The sequence below is a fragment of the Scyliorhinus canicula genome, chromosome 9 (genome assembly GCF_902713615.1).
Source record: "Scyliorhinus canicula chromosome 9, sScyCan1.1, whole genome shotgun sequence".
In the NCBI taxonomy this organism is placed as follows: Eukaryota; Metazoa; Chordata; class Chondrichthyes; order Carcharhiniformes; family Scyliorhinidae; genus Scyliorhinus; species Scyliorhinus canicula.
In genome coordinates this window covers 151,856,527-151,875,150 of record NC_052154.1, presented here as the reverse complement: position 1 = coordinate 151,875,150, position 18,624 = coordinate 151,856,527, and the positions used below count along the sequence as shown (strand labels likewise).

Genomic DNA, 18,624 nt, shown 5'->3' with positions numbered 1-18,624 from the left:
GGATTTTTTGGACACTTCCAATTAAAGGGCAATTTATAGTGGCCAATTCACCTAGCCTGCACGGCTTTTTGGATTGCAGGGGTGAGACCCACACAGACACGGAAAATGTGAAAATTCCACACTGACAGTGACCCGGGGCCGGGAACTAACCTGGTCCTCGGTGCTGTGAGATAGCAGTGCTAACCACAGTGCCAAGGTGCTGCCATAATTTTTGGAGAGAATAAAGGGATGCAGAATGTGTATATTTTGAGAAAGTGGAGTTGTAAAGATTTGACAATGAGGGGTGGCACGGTGATGGTGTTTAGCACTGCTGCCTTAATGCCGCCGAGGACCCGCATTTGATTTCGGCACCGGGTCACTGTCCGTGTGGAGTTCGCACATTCTCCCCGTGTCTGTGTGACTCTCACTCCCACAACCCGGAAATGTGCAGGGTGGGTGAATTGACCACACTAAATCGTCCTTTTATTGGAAAAAGAATTGGCTATTCTAAATTTTTCTTTTAATTTTGACGACCTTGCAGAATGAAACCGCAGCCTTGAGGTGCTGTATAGCTTACTCCTGCTCACTGTTCCCAATAGGTTGTGTTCTGAGAGAATGGCCTTGTTACATTGGAAACGTGGCAGAAGGGGTTTTAAATGTACCCTGCGGATTAAAAGAACTGGTCACATACAACAATGACATTTTAAAGGAATATTGCTGCTGCTATTTCTTATATTCTTACATGAGGATAGCAGACTGGATGAGAATATTAAACTAATCATGAGGGAGTAACTTGAAGCAGAGATTATTTTCAGTGGAGCAGCAAAGGCTAAAGGAGTGATTTAGTTATTTGTTTTTTTAATTTAGAGTACCCAATTCATTTTTTTCCAATTAAGGGGCAACTTTGAGTGGCCAATCCACCTACACTGCACATCTTTGGGTTGTGGGGGCGAAACCCACGCAAACACAGGGAGAATGTGCAAACTCCACACGAAAGGTGACCCAGAGCTGGGATCGAACCTGGGCCTCGGTGCTGTGACGTAGCAGTGCTAACCACTGTACCGCCGTGCTGCCCTTAAAGGAGTGATTTATAATCTTTATTATTGTCATAAGTAGGCTTACATTAACACTGCAATGAAATTACTGTGAAAATCCCCTAGTCGCCACATTCTGGCGCTGATCGGGTACACTGAGGGAGAATTCAATGTCCAATTCAATTTACAAGCACGTCTTTTGGGACTCGTTGGAGAAAACTGGAGCATCCAGACCCACGCAGACACTGAGAACGTGCAGACTCCGCACAGAAGTGATCCAAGTGGGAATCGAACCTGGGACCTTGGCGCTGTGAAGCAACAGTGCTAGTATAGATTTTTTGAGAATTTTAACAGTGAATATGAAAAGACTGTTTCCATTGGTTATGGAGTGCATGTCGATTTAAATTAGTATCAGTGAGGAGAGAAGTTAAGATTTAATGCAATGTGTAATAGAGAAGTTTAGGAATTTCTTTCAGGGAAAAGTCTATACACTCTTGAAAGAGAGAAAGATACAGTGCTTTGAGGAAAGAACTGGGGAGTGGGATGAGTTCTGGATTGCTTCAGGAAAAGATTACATATACTGGCAATCAAAGCCAGCAGAAGTTGTTAAAAGTGGTGTCTGTTGAAATAAATCTAAGGCAGAATAGCAAGATAATTGTCCTTGAATGGTGCCATGAAATCTATAATGCCCACTTGAAGAGACAGCTGGGCCCTTTTGTCTAATGTTGCATCTGAAAGATGGAACCTTTGACAGTGCAATGTTCCCTCAATACTGCATTGGATTATGTCAAGCCTCAGGAGTGAGACTTCTGATTTGAGGGGCAAAAGTACCACTTGTCTGACTCGATCTCTGCTGCTGAATCAGAAACTTTGAGTAGATAATTGCCCATGTGAAGTTGTATCTTTTCAGTCGATACAAGGCTACATCTGGAGTACTGTGTGCAGCTTTGATCTCCTGACATACTCAAGGGCAAGTATGTCCTTCCTTGAGTGCAACAAAAGTTCAATAGACTCATTTCTTGGACGCATATATTGTCTTATAAGGCAAAATTGAGTATACTAGGCCTATATTCCATGGAATTAGAAGAATGAGGTGATTGAATTGAAGCATACAATTCCTAAGGTGCTTAACAGGGTAGATGTTGAGAAAATAATTCCCCTAGTCACTGCACACTGTTATCCATGAACTGTAAAGTGACATAAAGAAAGAATTTTCATTTATATTGCGTGATCCACCACCTTAGGACACCTCTGCCTCATAATCAATGAAATACTTGCGTAATGTGATAGCCAATTATTTGACAGCAAAGTTTCCACCTATAACCCTTTACATCATTGTTAATCAGAAACCTATCAATCTCTGCCTTCGTGAGTAGCAATAGGGAATCTTTCCCAGGTTGGAGGGCAGTAGCCAGCGTCATGTCAGAGGGATCAGGGCTGCGACCGCAGCTCTTCACAATATAAATGATTGGGAGGAAGGAGCAGAGTACTATGGCCTAATTTTCAGATGACATGAGGGTGGGAGGCAAGGCAGGTTGTAAGGAGATATATAGTTTACGGAGAGATATTGGCAGGTTGAGTGAGTGGGCAAAAAATTGGCAAATGGAATTCAATGTGGGAAATTGTGACATTGTTCATTTTGCATAAAGAAAGAGAAGGCAGGTTATTATTTAAATGGAGAGAGACTGTCGAAAGCTGTAGCACAAAGGAACTTTGGGGGCTCATGTTCATGAAACAGAGAAAGCTGGCATACAGGTGCAGAAGGCCATGGGGAAGGCAAATGGAATGCTGTTTTTTTATTTTAAGGTGGCTGGAGTATAAAAGTAAAGATGTGTTGCTGCACCTGTACAAGTAACTACTTGGGTCACATTTAGAACACTGTGTACAGTTTGGTCCCCTTATTTACGGAAAGATATGTCGTTGGAGGCGGTAGAAAAGAGGTTCTTGAATGATCCCGGGTATGGCGACACCGCCATACGAGGAACGATTATACGGGTTGCTTGGAGTTCAGAAGAACGGGGTGATGGGCAAGATTCTCCTCCACCTGCCGCCCGCAGCACAGTTCCTGATGTGGCGGAGAAACCCGTGTCAGGGAGGGAAATGCTGCATCAATGACCATTTGCATTCTATTAACGGGTGGGATACCAGATTTTCCACACCTCCGCGATGTTCCTGCCCTCTGGGCAGGGATTCATGTCAGTGTGGGTTGATACAAGTATTTGCCAGCATGGCCCTGATGCGGTGGGTCAAGGGGGTAAGTATTTACGGCCGGTGCCCCCAGAGTCCATTGGTGGTCCTCCCCCCACAATGCTTTAAGTATCCAATTCATTCATTTCAATTAAGGGGCAATTTAGCGTGGCCAATCCACCTAGCCACATCTTTTTTTGGGTTGTGGGGGCGAAACCCACGCAAACACGTGGAGAATGTGCAAACTCCACATGGACAGTGACCCAGAGCCGGGGTCAAACCTGGGACCTCGGCGCCGTGAGGCAACCGTGCTAACTACTTGTGCCACTGACCTACCCTCTCCCCCACAATGCTAATCATGCCCCCAACCAGACCACTCCATCAGCGACCCCTCTATCAGCAACACCCTCATATCAGAGAGCCCCTCCATCAGAAATGCTGCCCATCAGAGTTCCCCCACCAGAAGCCAGATCGGAGACCCCACCCCTATATCCAATAACCCTAGAATATCTAGGAGTTAAAAGTGCATCCTCTTTTTCTCAGCAGAAAGCACTGAATTGTGTTTGATGTGGCCAGGAACTGTCAATAATAGCTAAATGTTTATAAACTTTGCAGTTAGGTTCACTGCAGTCTACTTAAGATCCATTTAAGCATGAAGGAAAATTAAAAGAAACAATCTAGATATCTGGCTGTCTGGAAGCTGTCAATTACAGCCTATTAAAAGCTATTTCTCTTTGAAGTGAATAGAAGCCTTGCACATCAAACGATCTGAGGAGATTTAAATCCTCAAGATGTGGTTTAGGTTTTCTCTAAAGTCACAGCTGCTGCTTTCTGGACATCTGTATGAGGCAGCGGGTGTAAGGCACAGGTGAGTGAAAAAGCAGTGATTCTTTTCATTGTTCCCGCCTGGATTGATGGGGGGCCTGGAGTGGGAATCTCTGATATCGAGGGGTCTCCGATAACTGGCCTATGTGGTGGGGGTGGCAGGTCACCCTCGTGTTTGTGTTGTACGAGGGTGATGACCCAGCAATTCCTGTAGGAAGTGGGGGGGGGGGGAGAGGATAGCCCTTCTTGTCAAAGGGAGGGGAGAGGGGTCCAACCACAAGATTTTGCTATCAGGCCACCCATGCAAAGCCATTATCAGATAATGACAGCCTGATAGCAGGATTCCGAACTGAATCCCTTGCGATCTACGCCATGCATAAATTTGCATGGCTGGGGAGAGTGAATTAATTCTGGGTGCCACTCCTACCGCCAGCACAAACCAGAAGCCATTCATCGATCGCTGGTGGGAGAACATAGTCTCTCAAACGGAGAATTCAGGCGATATCATTGAAAGATGAGATTCTTAGGGGGTTAAACAGGGTAAATGTCGAGAGGCTATTTCCACTCATGGGAGAGTGTAGATCAAGAGGGCATAGTCACAGAATAAGAGGTTGCTCATTTAAGACAGATTTGAGGAAGAATTTCTTCTCTTAGTTGTGAATCTTTGTGGAATTCTTTACCCCAAAAAGCTGGGGAGGAGGAATCCTTGAACATTTTCAAGGCTGAGATCGATATGTTTTTAACCTGTAGGAGAATTAAGGGTTACGGAGATGAGGCTTGTACAAACTGGACGGGTTACACCTTGGCAGGAACAGGACTGATGTTGTTGTGGTGTACTTGCTTGTGTGGTCCCTCTGTAAGGATTCAGAGTAGGCAAAATAGAGAACTAGAGAAAAACACAACAAGGAGAATAACAAAAGTGATGGGCAGCAAAACCATGGGCCATTATCAGATAACGATACTGTAAAAAAAGCTAGTAGTAATCGCTCAAGGAACGTTAAAAGGACTAGCCTCAAGGTTTTGCACCTGAATGCTTGGAGCATTCGAACAAATGGATGAATTGGTTGCTCAGATAGATGTAAAGGGGTATGACATAGTTGGGATTACGGAGACATGGCTCCAATGTGCTGAAGGATGGGAACTAAACATAGAGGGCTGTTCAGTTTTTAAGAAGGATGGACAGAAAGGAAACGGTGGCCGAAGACCCTGGTTCGATCCCTGCCTTGAGTCACTGTCCATGTGGAGCTTGCACATTCTCCCCACGTCTCCCCATGTTTGGGTTGTGTATCCGCACAACCCAAAAAAATGTGTAGGGTAGGTGAATTGGCCACACTAAATTGACCCTTAATTGGGGAAAAACGGATTGGGTACTGTTAAAAAAAAAGAAGGAAACAGTGGTGGAGTTGCATTGATGATTAAATAAAATATTGAGGAAAGATATTAACACAGATGATATGGAATCTGTATGGGCAGACTTAACGAACGCCACAGGGCAAAACACATTTGTAGGTGAGTGTACAGACCACCAAACTGCAATGGTAATGTTGGGAATAGCATCAGACAGGAAATCAGAGATGCATGTGTTAAAGGACCATCTGTGATTATGGGTGACTTTAATCTGCATATAGATTAGGTGAGTCAAATTGGATACAGTAGAATAGAGGAGGAATTTCTGGAGTGTGAAAAAGGGATGGTTTTCTGGTCGTTGAGGAACCAACAAGGGAACAGCATCGGAAGAACATCTGACATACTCCTCAGAGTTGTATGTCATTGGCAGGTGAGTGCTTTCACAGAATCACAGCATTTACATTGCAGAAGGAGGCTATTCGTCCATCGAGTCTGCACCGGGCCCTGGAAAGAGCACCCTAAGCCCGCACCTCCACCCTAACTCCACACCTCCACCACATCCCCGTAACCCCATCTTACCTTACTTTTTCTGGACATTAAGGGCAATTTAGCAGAGCCAATCCACCTACCCCTGTGCATCTTTGGACTGTGGGAGGAAACCAGAGCACCCGGAGGAAACCCACGCTGACACGGGGAGAATGTGCAGACTCAGCACAGACAGTGACCCATGCCGGGAATCGAACGTGGGGGAAGTATTCGACTCGGGCGGGCTGCGACCCAACAATGAGACCCCTCATGCAGCTGAAGTACTGTAACTTGTAAGGTTTCAGACCAGGTGCTGGAAGGTGGCATTAGAATAGGCGGCTAGGTTTTTCATCCAGCACAGACACAATGGGCTGAATGGCCTCTCTGCCAAAAATTAACACTGGTTTCTATGCAGTAGTCAAGGCCTGCCTTCCATTCCTGCTTCCAAGACCCAAGGCCTCATCAACCCCACCTCACCTGCTCTCTCATCCTCACCAGCAGTCCTCCCCGTCCTCATGGGGAGATTTCCCTTTTGTTCCGCACAGTTGGTCACTTCAGCCCTGTGATCTATTAAACCCACAAAAGTGGGCAGACAGGAGCTTTAGTTTAATGTCTCAGCATTGCACAGGAGTGTCAGTATAGACTATGTGCTGAAGTTTCTGCAGTGGAACTCATACAGTCACAGCTGACTGATATTCCGGATTCATTGTAAGCCACCCCCAATTAGGGATATGTTTTGCAATGGGCTGTTGTTGTCAGACACACCTTTTGTATAAAAAAAATACCTTGTGGATATTTACCTGCAGTTGAAAAGATTCCACCGATTATGCCGCAAAGGCGGATCAGAAACTGGCCGGTGGGCATTCCTTCTTCAGATATCAGGATCTTAATGGAGCTAATATCATATTTCAGTAGAATACCTGGTATTTCGTGTCTTTTCTGCCCTGTCAATTTTTTTTCCTGCAATTAGATATAATAGTTGCTCTTTTGTTATTTTGTACGGTTGAATAAATTGCGCGTTGTTACGCAATATAGCTCTTCATGAAAACAGCACACCAATTGCTCCCAAGAGCATGTTCATGGTGAAGGGTGTGAGAAGCAAACACCAGGTGTATATACATTTATTTATTTTTTCGTTCGTGGGATGTGGGCAAGGTCAGCATTTCTTGCCCATCCCTAACTGCCATTTAACTGAGTGGCTTGCAAGGCTGCTTCAGAGAGCAGTTAAGAGTCAGCCACATTGCTATGGATTTGAAGTCACATGTAGGCCAGACCAGGACAGCAGATTTCCTTCCCTGAAGGACATTAGTGAACCAGATGGGTTTTTACAACAATCGACAATGGCTTTACGGTTATCATTAGATTTGTTTTTTACTTCCAGATATTTACTGAATTCAAAATTCAACATCTTCAGTGCTGGGATTCAAACCTGGATCCCCAGAGCATTTCTCTGGATCACTAGTCCCAGAGAGAATTCCATTAGGCCATTGCCTCCCCTAAGAGTAACTTGTTAACTAATGATGAGTTTATGTTATATTTATAGTACGGAATCACAGTATGTTCCATCTATAAGATGCACTGCAGCAAATTGCCACGGTTCTGCGCCAGCCCCTTCCAAGCCAGTGACCTCACAAAGACAGCAGATGCACAGGGACACCACCAACACCTCCACCTACACTACTGAATTGCTCAACCTTTCTTTCTAGCAAACAAATTGATTGTAGGTCATTCAGCCCATCAAGCCTGTTCTGTCATCCACCCCCCCCCCCCCCCCCCCCCCCCCCAGCTAGATTATGGCTGATCTCCAACCTATAACTCCATTTACCCACCTTAGCTCCACAATCTTTAGTGACCTGGCGAGTTTGTTGGCAGGGGAATGATTTAATCAAGCAAAAAGGCGGTGAGTGGGGCCCCGGCCCAATGCTACCCTACCTCCAGCTCGATAAATCCACGTTGGGAAGGGCCCCTCAATGACCACTTAAAGGATATCATCCGGCCACTGTCGGTACTAACCCAGCAGCTGGCTAGGGCCTGCCAGGTAGCTTGTATGACGGGCAAATCCTGGTGTTTTGCCTTCCTGCTCTGGGGAAAAGATCCCTGTTCAATGGGGCTCAGTGCCTGAGCGAGGGACCCAGCATTGGGAGGGAGAGAGGTGCTCTCTGAGAGCCAACCCTTTTCTCTTGCTGCTGACTCGCTTACACTCCTCCCCTGCAACCATCACCCTGCGGACCTGTCTTAACATCATTCACCTGGGTCCTGAGCCATTGGTCATTGTCGATCCGATAGCAGCCATCACCTCCCTGGCAGATCTCCCAGCCAATCAGAGGCAGAACCTCCACCCTCTGAGATCCTGGATCCCAGGGAAGGCCTGTCGACTGCCTGATTGCTACATGTTACCAGCAGTACTTCCCAGAAACTTATCAAGCGGGGGTCTCACTGACTCTTGAGATGGTGGCCAATGTTTTTCACTTTTCATATCGCTGGTAAAAAATTCCATTCTACAATTCAAAAGTGCTACATTGGTTGGGATGTCCACAGGTTGCGGTGTCATATAAGTGCACATTTGTCTTTCTTTCTGTCATCATTTTAAACATTTGGATTATGTCAGCCCTTAATCTATACTCATGCTACCTGATCTGGTTCCTGCTATCTGTGCCAAGAGTGAAAAGTTCTGGGCCAAGTCAAAACAGTAAAGGACAAGGGAAATAATATGTAAATCAATGAAGAGGCATGACTGTTGGTAAGCTTACATGAAGGTAGCTTGAGAACCAAAAGGTAATGGATTAAAGTTCCACTCCAGAGACCTCAGCATTATAAACTCAGCTGTATTAAGGGAGGGCTGCACTGTTGTCCTTCAGCACCGCAGACACTGTTGTAACGCAGCAAATGCAACAGCCAATTTTCACACAGCAAACTCCCATCCACAGCCAAAGTGATGATCACTGTGCCAGATAACCAGTTTTCACGAGGCAGGCTGAGGCCGAAGAAAACTCCCTTGCTCTTCTTCAAAACAGTCTGCAGGATCTTGTACTTTCAACCAAGAGGGCAGACAGGGCATCAGTTTTTAATGACTCATCCAATAGACATCACGGTACTGCATAGAATTCACGGCTCAGAAACAGGCCCTTTGGTCCAACTGGCCTATGTTGATATTTATACTTCACACAAGCCTCATCCCATCCCTCTTCCACACACCCTATCAGTATAATCTTCTAGAAATGAACCCCAATGTTTTTCACTTTTCATGGCTTTGTTAACCTGTGTTATTTTAAATGATATATGGATCTGTACCCCTAGATCCCTTCGCAGCTCTTCCCCATTTAGAATCTTATGATTTAACAACCCATAAAAATAAATCATCCAGCTAGGCAAGAAATCAATTTTCATTTACTTTCTGTTAAAAGGACTGTCAGTATTTCTTCCCTTGATATCAATTGCCAGTGCATCTGTGCTTTTAATTAATATTTTATTTGAAAAGCCAAAGCATAGCCAGGGATTCTTTTCTACACCTTGTCAGCTGCTTAAGAGCATATTAACATTTTATATCATCAAGAAGTGCACAGTGGTTTTGGAAATTAAATTCGATGAGGTGGTATTTTCTAATACTTTCTTGCTGAATCTGGGACAGTAAACAACACTCAAATATTGACCGCAGGATTGAGTAAATGTTATGCACGGCTGCACACAGGAGCTATCATGCCTCTGCGGCATCTAAAGTGTCCCTTGAACCAGGAAGTGAGTAGGATACAGGGTAGATGTAGTATGTTGGAAACAGCAGCACAAAAACAGGCCATTTGGCCCAATGCCAGCTTTCCACTTGAGCCTCTTCCTACCTTTCTTAATTATTCTAAGAACTTTCTCCATGGCAGCCCCATTTGTCAATGGTCTGTACCTCTGGTAATTGATGAGGCAAGCTCAGCACATCTTGGAAAGCAGTTCTCAACAGCATTTAAAAGTGGTGTTTGGAACAATAGGTAGAGATAGCAGGTGACAAAAAACCAGATTCCTCAGGGTGGCTGGCTATTACATTTCATTCAATTGCCTTGACCCAAAGTTAACAGCGAGCTGCAATTGCTTTTGACAAAAGACCAAGACCTGTGCAAATAGCAGATTCGGCATTCCTGCTTTATAAGGTGCTGAATCAGAAACAGTTTTTCCTCACCTTCTCCGTGACTGAGTATTGATGAGTGTTTGTGGAGAATTTGTAGGTGTTTATTTCAGTGGCCACCACGACGAGGAAATATTGGAATGTGTACATATCTGCAAAGAGAGATGACAGCAGCATTGGACACTGTCGGAGATTAGGAGAACTAGCACTTGCTGGAATTTTGCAATTTAAAAAAGAAAGCAGAACAGAAAATGGGGGAATTACACAACACATCAATCAACACCTGTGAGAAAAGAAAAGAATTGGAATTTTATTTAGAAGGTTACGACTGTCTCACTTATTAAACCGCAGTTACTGATGACCATGTCAAATAAAGCAGCTACTTTGTGAAGAGAGAGGCTCCACAAACAGCAAATACAGCTGGGTGTGAGCTGGTGCATTTTGGAAGGAAGTAAAATGAGGCCACAGAGTCCTTGGAGTGTGAATGAGGTAAAGGAGAAGAGGTGGGGGTAGGGGAAATACACAAGACACTCGAAGTGGCGGGTTAAGACCATTTAAAATATGCACATTAAAGTATGCACACAAAACACTGGGATTCATTACTAGAGGAGTAGAATTGAAACTTGTTTTAAGCTTTCCCTGGACCTTACTTGGGGTATTGTGCACATTGCACAGTTTCTGGTTTCCAGGTGAATAAAAGGCATTGGAGCAGGTGCAAATAATTCACAATTGTGGTTTTTGAGCTGATTTGAAAGGCTGAACAAGCTTATTTAGAATTCCTACAGTTTAGAAGGCAGCCATTCGGCCCATTGAGTCTACACCGATCCTCTGAAACAGCACCACACCTAGGCCCATTCCCCTGCCCTAACCCCATCGAACCTGCACATCTTTGGGCTCTAATGGGCAATTTTGCATGGCCAATCCACCTAACCTGCACAACTTTGCACTGTGGGAGGAAACCGAAGCACCCGGAGGAAACCCATGCAGACACGGGGAGAATGTGCAAACTCCACACAGTCACCCAAGTCCGGAATTGAACCCGGGTCCCTGGTGCTATGAGGCAGCAGTGCTAACCAATGTGCCACTGTGGAAAGAGTCGACTGAGTGGTGACCTGATAGAATTCTTTCAAATTATGACAGGGTTTGATAAAGTAAATGTAGGGGGCACATCGCCACTTGTAGGCAAGAGCAAAATAAGGGTCATAAACATGAGGCAGTCATTAATAAACTCTTTATCCAGAGAGTGGTGAGAATGTGAAACTCACTATTACAAGGAGTGATCAAGGTAAACAGTGTAGAGGTATCGAAGGGGATGCTGGATAAACACATTAGGGAGAAAGAAATAAAAGAATGCAGTGATCGGTGATAGATAAAAAGCAAGGGCCGAGGTTTGTGTGGGCCAAAAGTATCAGCATAGGTCAGTTGGGACGAATGGTTTGTTTTTCTGCTGTATGCAATTCTATGAATAATCGGATGATCTGGTTTTGTTGATGGTGGGCAGTGAAGAATGTTAGGGCAGATATCAAAGGGATCTCCTTGTTCTTCTTCAAGTAGTACCTCAACTCCATTTGCATCCACTTGAACAAGCAGCTGTCTTGTTTTAAAGACAACTTTACCATAAGGCAGCAACCCCTCAGAACTGCTCGGGAGTGCCATCCTAGATGTCATGCTTAAATCCTGGAGTGGGATTAGTGATCTGGGTCTAGTTCCTTTAATAGAACTTAAATACTATGGCATAGACGTTTAGCACAAAATCAAGCTACTGGTTTACACCAGTCCATATATTCTATGCACACCACAGTTACCTCTTCCCACTCTTATAGCCTCCACATGCATTGTGCACCATCATTCTCGTCCCTTTTACCTGCTCTATGCAGCAAGCCTGCACTTAAATGCATCACCAGCTTCTTGTGGCAATGAATTTCACATTCTCACTGCTAACTGTGTAAAGAAATTCCTCCTGAATATTTTATTTGGTCTGTTAGTGGCTATCTTATATTTATGGACTCACTCACAAGGGGAAACAGTTTCTCCACAAAAACCCAATGGCTGCTTCATAATTTTACAGCTAACAACAACAACTTACATTTATGTGGCACCGTCAGTGTCATAAAACCTCCCAAAGCATTTTACAGAAGCCGCATTTGGCACCCAGTCACATGAGGAAATATTAGGTCAGGTGGCCTAAAGCTTCAAAAAGGTCGGTTTAAAGGAGAGGCTTACAGGATGAGAAAGAGGTGGAGAGGTTTAAGGACAGAATCCTAGAGCCCAGGCAGCTGACGGTGGATCGATTATGATTGGCAATGCTATAGAGGTCAGAATTAGACAAGTGCAGAGATCTCGCAGGTTTGTGGGTTGGGGATGATTATAGAGATGATAAGCGGGAGCTGTGTGGGTGGGGCTTGTAGTGGTGAGCTTCTGAGGGGATCTGAAAACAATGAGTGGAATTCTAAAATCAAGGCATTGCTTAACCTGGAGCCAATGGAGGTCAGTGAGCAGCAGAGCAATTGGTGAACAGGAGTTGGTGTGAGTTAGGATACTCGCAGTGGAGTTTTGGATGACCTCAAATTTATGGAGGATAGAATGTGGGAGATGGGCCAGGGGAGCATTTGAATAGACAAATCTGAAAGGTTACAAAGACATGGTAGCTGACGAGCTGAGGCAGGTGTCAGACAGTGTTATGGAGCAGTCTCAGTGATGCCACAGACCCCTAGCAGGTCCCGTCTTAGTCCTCTCTAACCGTCTTTCTTGATATCTGTGTCCTCTCAATTCAGTTAACCTCTTTATAAATCTTCCCCAGTGCTTAATGTCAGCTGTGACTCAGTGTGGATAACATTCTTGCCTCTGAGTTGGAAGCTTGTACGTTCATGGCCCACTCCAGTGACTTGACCACAAAACTCAAGGCTGGCAGTGCAATGAGGGGGTACTGTACTGATGGAGATGCGTCTTTCAGATGAAATGTTAAACCAAGGTTCCGGTAGATATAAAAGATATCATCGCGCTTTTTAAAAGAGAACAGGCTAGTTGTGTGGGCTTGGAATGATCTATTTCTTTAATTTGAATGGGTGTAAAATGCTTAGGAACATCCTGTGGCCGTGGAAAGATTTCTAGGTACACAAATTATTTCTTCTGTTCGTGACTACATAATATCAAAAGTGCTTCATTGGCTAGAAAGCACTTTGAGACATCTGATGATCATGGAGCACTATATAAAATGCCAGTCTTTCATTTACTTCAGGCAGCAGGGTAGCATGGTGGTTAGCATAAATGCTTCACAGCTCCAGGGTCCCAGGTTCGATTCCCGGCTGGGTCACTGTCTGTGTGGAGTCTGCACGTCCTCCCCCTGTGTGCGTGGGTTTCCTCCGGGTGCTCCGGTTTCCTCCCACAGTCCAAAGATGTGCGGGTTAGGTGGATTGGCCATGCTAAATTGCCCGTAGTGTCCTAATAAAAGTAAGGTTAAGGGGGGTTTGTTGGGTTACGGGTATAGGGTGGATACGTGGGTTTGAGTAGGGTGATCATGGCTCGGCACAACATTGAGGGCTGAAGGGCCTGTTCTGTGCTGTACTGTTCTATGTTCTTTTTGTAGTAAGGAGATCAAAACGGTGCAGTGCTCCCAAGTGTGGCCCAGCTGAGGTTCTATATACATTTAACATTGCCCTCAATTATTATATTCTATCCAAAATCCGTTCAATTGAAACAAAAACAGAAATTGCTAGAAATCAGTAAACAAATCCCCAATACAACCAGTCAGTGGTAGGATGAATGAGCAACCATGTGTATAAATACAATGTGCAACACACACACACAGATATGTACATGAAAATTTTTGTGTTTTCCTTCCAAAAGTCAGTATACATCAAGGCAAAAGAAGCTTGCTCAGAGCCTCTTATAGCCAAGATGGAAACCACTCGGCCCATTGTGTCTGTGCCAGCTCTTTGAAAGAGTTATCCCATTTGTCCTACTTCCTCTCCACAAAACCCTGTACATTTTTCTCAGAATTGGATTTAATAGTGTAACTACAAACCCTTGTTTTCCTTCGGACACAGGAATCCACTTGTATCGAATTGTCCCATCCCAATAGGGGTCCTTAAAATTATGAAAGGTTTTGATAACATAGACAATATCTCCACATGTAGGGTAAAGCAAAACCAGAGGCCATTAATATAAGATCACTAATAAATCGAATAGGGAATTCCCAGAGGGTGGTTAGAATGTGGAACTGGCTACCACAGTCACTCTCAGTGCAAAATCTCCCCACTTCTTGATTTCCTTTTTTTGCATTAAATTTAATAGCATGTACAGTGCAGAAGGAGGCCATTTGGCCCATCGAGTTTGCACCGGCCCTTGGAAAGAGCACCCTACTTAAGCCAGGTTTCCACCCTATCCCCATAAACCAGTAACCCGACCTAACTAAGGGGCAATTTAGCGTTGCCAATCCACCTATGATGCACATTTTTGGACTGTAGGAGCAAACAGGAGCACCCGGAGGAAACCCAGGCAGACATGGGGAGAAAATGCAAACTCTACACAGACAGTCTCCTGAGGCCGGAGATGAACCTGGGACCCTGGAGCTGTGAGGCAGCAGTGCTAACCACTGTGCCACCCTTTGCCTAATGTTTAAAAAAGTGTTTCAGTGAGTATAGACCATGGTGCCAAAGTGATATTTAAACGTTCTTCACAACAACCTCTACCCATTTTAAAATGTCGTTGCCCCCATATAACTGAGGTCACTCACTGATTTATAATTTTCATTGAACAATGGTTCAAATATTCAGCTCCAAAAGCATTGTTTTCAAAAATAACAATCCCAGAATCACATGTAGTACATCGGGATTTGACTTAATCAGTCATCGTAAATCATTGGTCCCCGATGAATTGTGTTTTAAATCTGTGTGCCAGTGAGGTATTGTTGTATGTTGACTCACTTGTCTCTGTTATTTTCTCACTGCCATCTAGTGGATGGATTAATCCGGGGCTCGGCACTCCAAATGACAAATGATCAATTCGATGAGAGAAATTATACACTGTAAGCAAAGAAATCAATCAAATGTTCACAATTAAAATATATTTCGCCTGATACATGTGAAGCCTCTGTCATGTTAATCTTCACAGCTTGCCTGCCTGCACCTTCACCCCATGTTGCCCTCCACATAGGAGGGCACAGCAGACCACCACAAAGTACTGCAGTGCTTCACCAGAACAGTCCAGCCATGGGAACCGCATGTTGAGCAGTCCGATGCACTGCTCAAAGATGGCATGGATGGCAGCATGGGCCTCATTATATCTGGTCTCTGTCTCAGTCTCTGGCCTCCACATTAGCCAGGACCACAGTGGGTACCCCTTATCTCCCAAGAGCCAGCTTGAGGGCCCTGGGGATCCTCGAGGGCCCTGGGGATCTCCAAGTGACCCAGGATGTAGCTGTCGTGCACACTCTCAGGGAAGTCTGTATCCACGTGCATGATCTGGAGGTGGTGGTCACAGGTGGAACCCCTTCCTGTTCACGAAGGGCACTCCCTGATGCCCCCGTACATGCAAAGCGACACGCATGTCACCTATTGTCCCCTGGACATGGGGCATCCCGACGATAGCGGAGAATCCTGCCCGGCATCTTAGTGGGTCTGGTCTAGCTTAAAGTTGATAAAGTCTGATGCCCAGGGGAACAGGGCATCCATGACCTCACGGATGCACTTGTGGGCTGTAGCTTGGTAAATGTCACAGAAGTTCCTGCTTCAGCCCTGAAGTTCAGGGCTGCGGTGACCTTCACGTCCACCAGGAGCGGGGGGCCTCCTTCTCCACAGAATGCCAAGTCTGCGAGGATTATGGCACAGGTGCCCGCACTGTCTTTGTTAAGACTGAGTCTCCTGTGGCACATGCTGTCTGCCATCTCTGTGATTATGAGTGATTTTAATCTGCATCTAGATTGGAAAAATCAAATTGCTCACAATATGGTAGAGAAGGAATTCCTGGAGTATATACAGGGTGGTCTTCTCGATCAATATGTTGAGGAACTAACTAGAGAACAGGCCATCCTAGACTGGTTAGTGTGTAATGAGAAATAAATTATTTGCAATCCAGTTGTGTGAGGCCACTTGGGGATGAGCGACCATAATATGACAGAATTTGTCATCAAGATGGAAAGTGACATAGTTCATTCTGAGACCAGGGTACGGAATCTAAATAAAGGAAATTATGCTGAAATGAAGTGCAAGTTGACTATGGTGGATTGGGAAATGTCACTTAAAGGGATGATAGTGGATAGTGCAATGGCAAAAATTCAAATGGAGGTCCCTTACAGTCAGGGAAATTTATAATGGAAAACAAAGAAATGGCTGACCAACTAAATACTTACTTTTTTCTGTCTTCACAAACAAGGACAAAAATACCAGAAATATTGGAGAACACGGGGGCGCGATCCTACAGCCACATTGCACCTGAAAAGCAACTCGCCGCAGCGCAGTTTAGCCAGTGAAAGTTGGGAGACCCCGCTCCCGGGATCTACCTGGCTCGCAACACCTAGCGAGATTCAACGCAATCTCGTGAGACAATGTGATGTGAATCCCGCCCACAATGGGCGGGATCACGTTTTAGCAAATCTGCATATTAGAGCAAGGCAGTAAGGCTCATTCTAATGTGCGGATTACCGAGGTGCATGAGCCTTTGGGATTCAAGCCCTTTGCCTCAGAGACCTCCAGTGAGCACTGTTTGGTACTGGTCCCCCCAAACGGGGCCAGGCCCAACAGCACCCATGGGGGTCTCCAAGGGATTCGGAGGCCCCCTGTTGCATGCCCTTTGGGCAGGATGGTGCCCGAGCAGTGCTGGTGCCACCTGAGCACCCTGGCAGTGCCACCTGGGTGCCAGCCTGGCACTGCCAAGGATCCCAGGTTGTACTGCCAGCTGGCATAGGCACAGCCAGGGTGCCATGTTGGCACTGCCAAGGTGGCATTTTTTGCACAGGAGAAATCGGGCCGGGGTTGCCCGATGTGGGGAAGCTGGGGACCCTCCCTTATTGAGTTGGGCTGGGGGGGGCAGGTTGGGGATTCTCTCGGGGGCCTCGGAGATGGGAACACTATTTAAAAATGGAGTCTCGATCTCTCCGGCGAGCGGAACTCCTCGTTGTAAAAAGTGGGGCTATGTGTGGCCTCAGCTGCGTTCCCCGTTAAGGCCCCTATTTAATGCGAGCTGCATTAAATGTGGGGACAGCATGGTAGTATAGTGGTTATCATAGTTGCTTCACAGCTTCCGGGTCCCAGGTTCAATTCCCGGCTTGGGTCACTGGGTGGAGTCTGCACGTTCCCCCCGTGTCTGCGTGGGTTTCCTCCGGCTGCTCTGGTTTCCTCCCACAGTCTAAAGATGTTCAGGTTAGGTGCATTGGCCATTCTAAATTGCCCTTAGTATCCAAAAAGGTTAGGTGGGTTTACTGGTTTATGGGGATAAAGGGGGATAGGGTGGAGGCATGGGGCTTAAGTAGGGTGCTATTTCCAAGGGCAGGTGCAGACTCGATGGGCTGAATGGCCTCCTTCTGCACTGTAAATTCTATGATTCGAATAGCCATGTGTTTCTCGGCCCTGCGAGTGCTGGGGAACACGCGGCTAAACGTGCTCGGTAGGGGACTTTGTTCTCTTTTGGGAAAATTGCGTTCAGGGTTTAGTGCGAGGGAGGAACTGAAGGAGAGATTATTAGTAGAGGAATGGTATTGGGGAAATTGATGGGACTGAGAGCGAATAAATCCCCAGAGCCTGATAATATACATCCCAGAGCACTTAAGGAAGTGGCCCTAGAAATAGTCTTCCAAAATTCTATTGACTCTGGAATAGTTCCCACAGTTCGAGGGTAGCTAATGCAACTCCAGTATTTAAAAAGGGAGCTAGAGAGAAAACAGGGATTCATAGACCAGTAAGCCTGATGTCGGTACTGGGGAAAATTCTCAAATCCATTATCTTTTTTAGATGGCATTTTTATTGATGGCATTTTTCATATATACAAAATAACAAAAGTCAAACTTAAGCAACAGGTAACAAAACTAACAACCCACCCTTCCTCATTTCTCTTAGGCAACTGACACATTTTCTCTAGCTCCTCCAGGCCTGCAAACTTTCCTCCCACAAACAAGTCTCTGAAGTACTCTATCCCCACCTGCCGCCACCCCTGGAAACTTGCGTCCAGCCCCGCTGGCGTATGGTTGTCACATATCAGCGCCGACAGCGACATGCCTTCCAGTCGGAAGTGTTGCCTACACTGATTTCAAACCCTCAACACTGATACCACCACCAGACACACGGAGTACTGGAGTGGTGAGAAAGGCAGGGGCATCAACAACAATGCCCTCAAACTGGTCTCCCTACACGACACCACCCTCATCGATACCTTTCCAGAAACATCCTCCTCAGCCCCGGGCCTTCCACACCCACACAAACCTCAAAATCATCCCCATCACCTTTCTAAAAACGGATTCAGTAACAAAGATGAAATACGAACAGTAACTTGGGCAGCACCGTCATTTTCACCGTCTGTACACGCCCTGCCAAAGACAATGGCAACACATCTCACCTCTTGAAGTCCGCCTTCATACCCTCCACCAAATGTATCAAGTTCCGCTTATGCAGTTGGGCCCAACTCCAT

At 45.6% G+C, this 18,624-nt stretch overlaps 1 protein-coding gene across 3 annotated transcripts in view; it reads right to left on the bottom strand.

Moving 5' to 3' along the window:
* The window catches only part of LOC119971793 (endoplasmic reticulum-Golgi intermediate compartment protein 2-like), a 66,168-nt gene that overhangs the window by 3,171 nt on the left and 44,373 nt on the right, over positions 1-18,624 (bottom strand). Inside the window, exons 9-11 of one of the 3 annotated variants that reach the window (XM_038807922.1) lie at positions 14,931-15,029; positions 10,060-10,157; positions 6,698-6,857 (exon numbers count right to left, since the gene is read on the bottom strand). In XM_038807922.1, the coding sequence (XP_038663850.1) occupies positions 6,698-6,857; positions 10,060-10,157; positions 14,931-15,029 (357 nt within the window). The remainder of the gene's footprint in view (positions 1-6,697; positions 6,858-10,059; positions 10,158-14,930; positions 15,030-18,624) is intronic. The other 2 variants (XM_038807923.1, XM_038807924.1) reach the window with 2 other exon arrangements.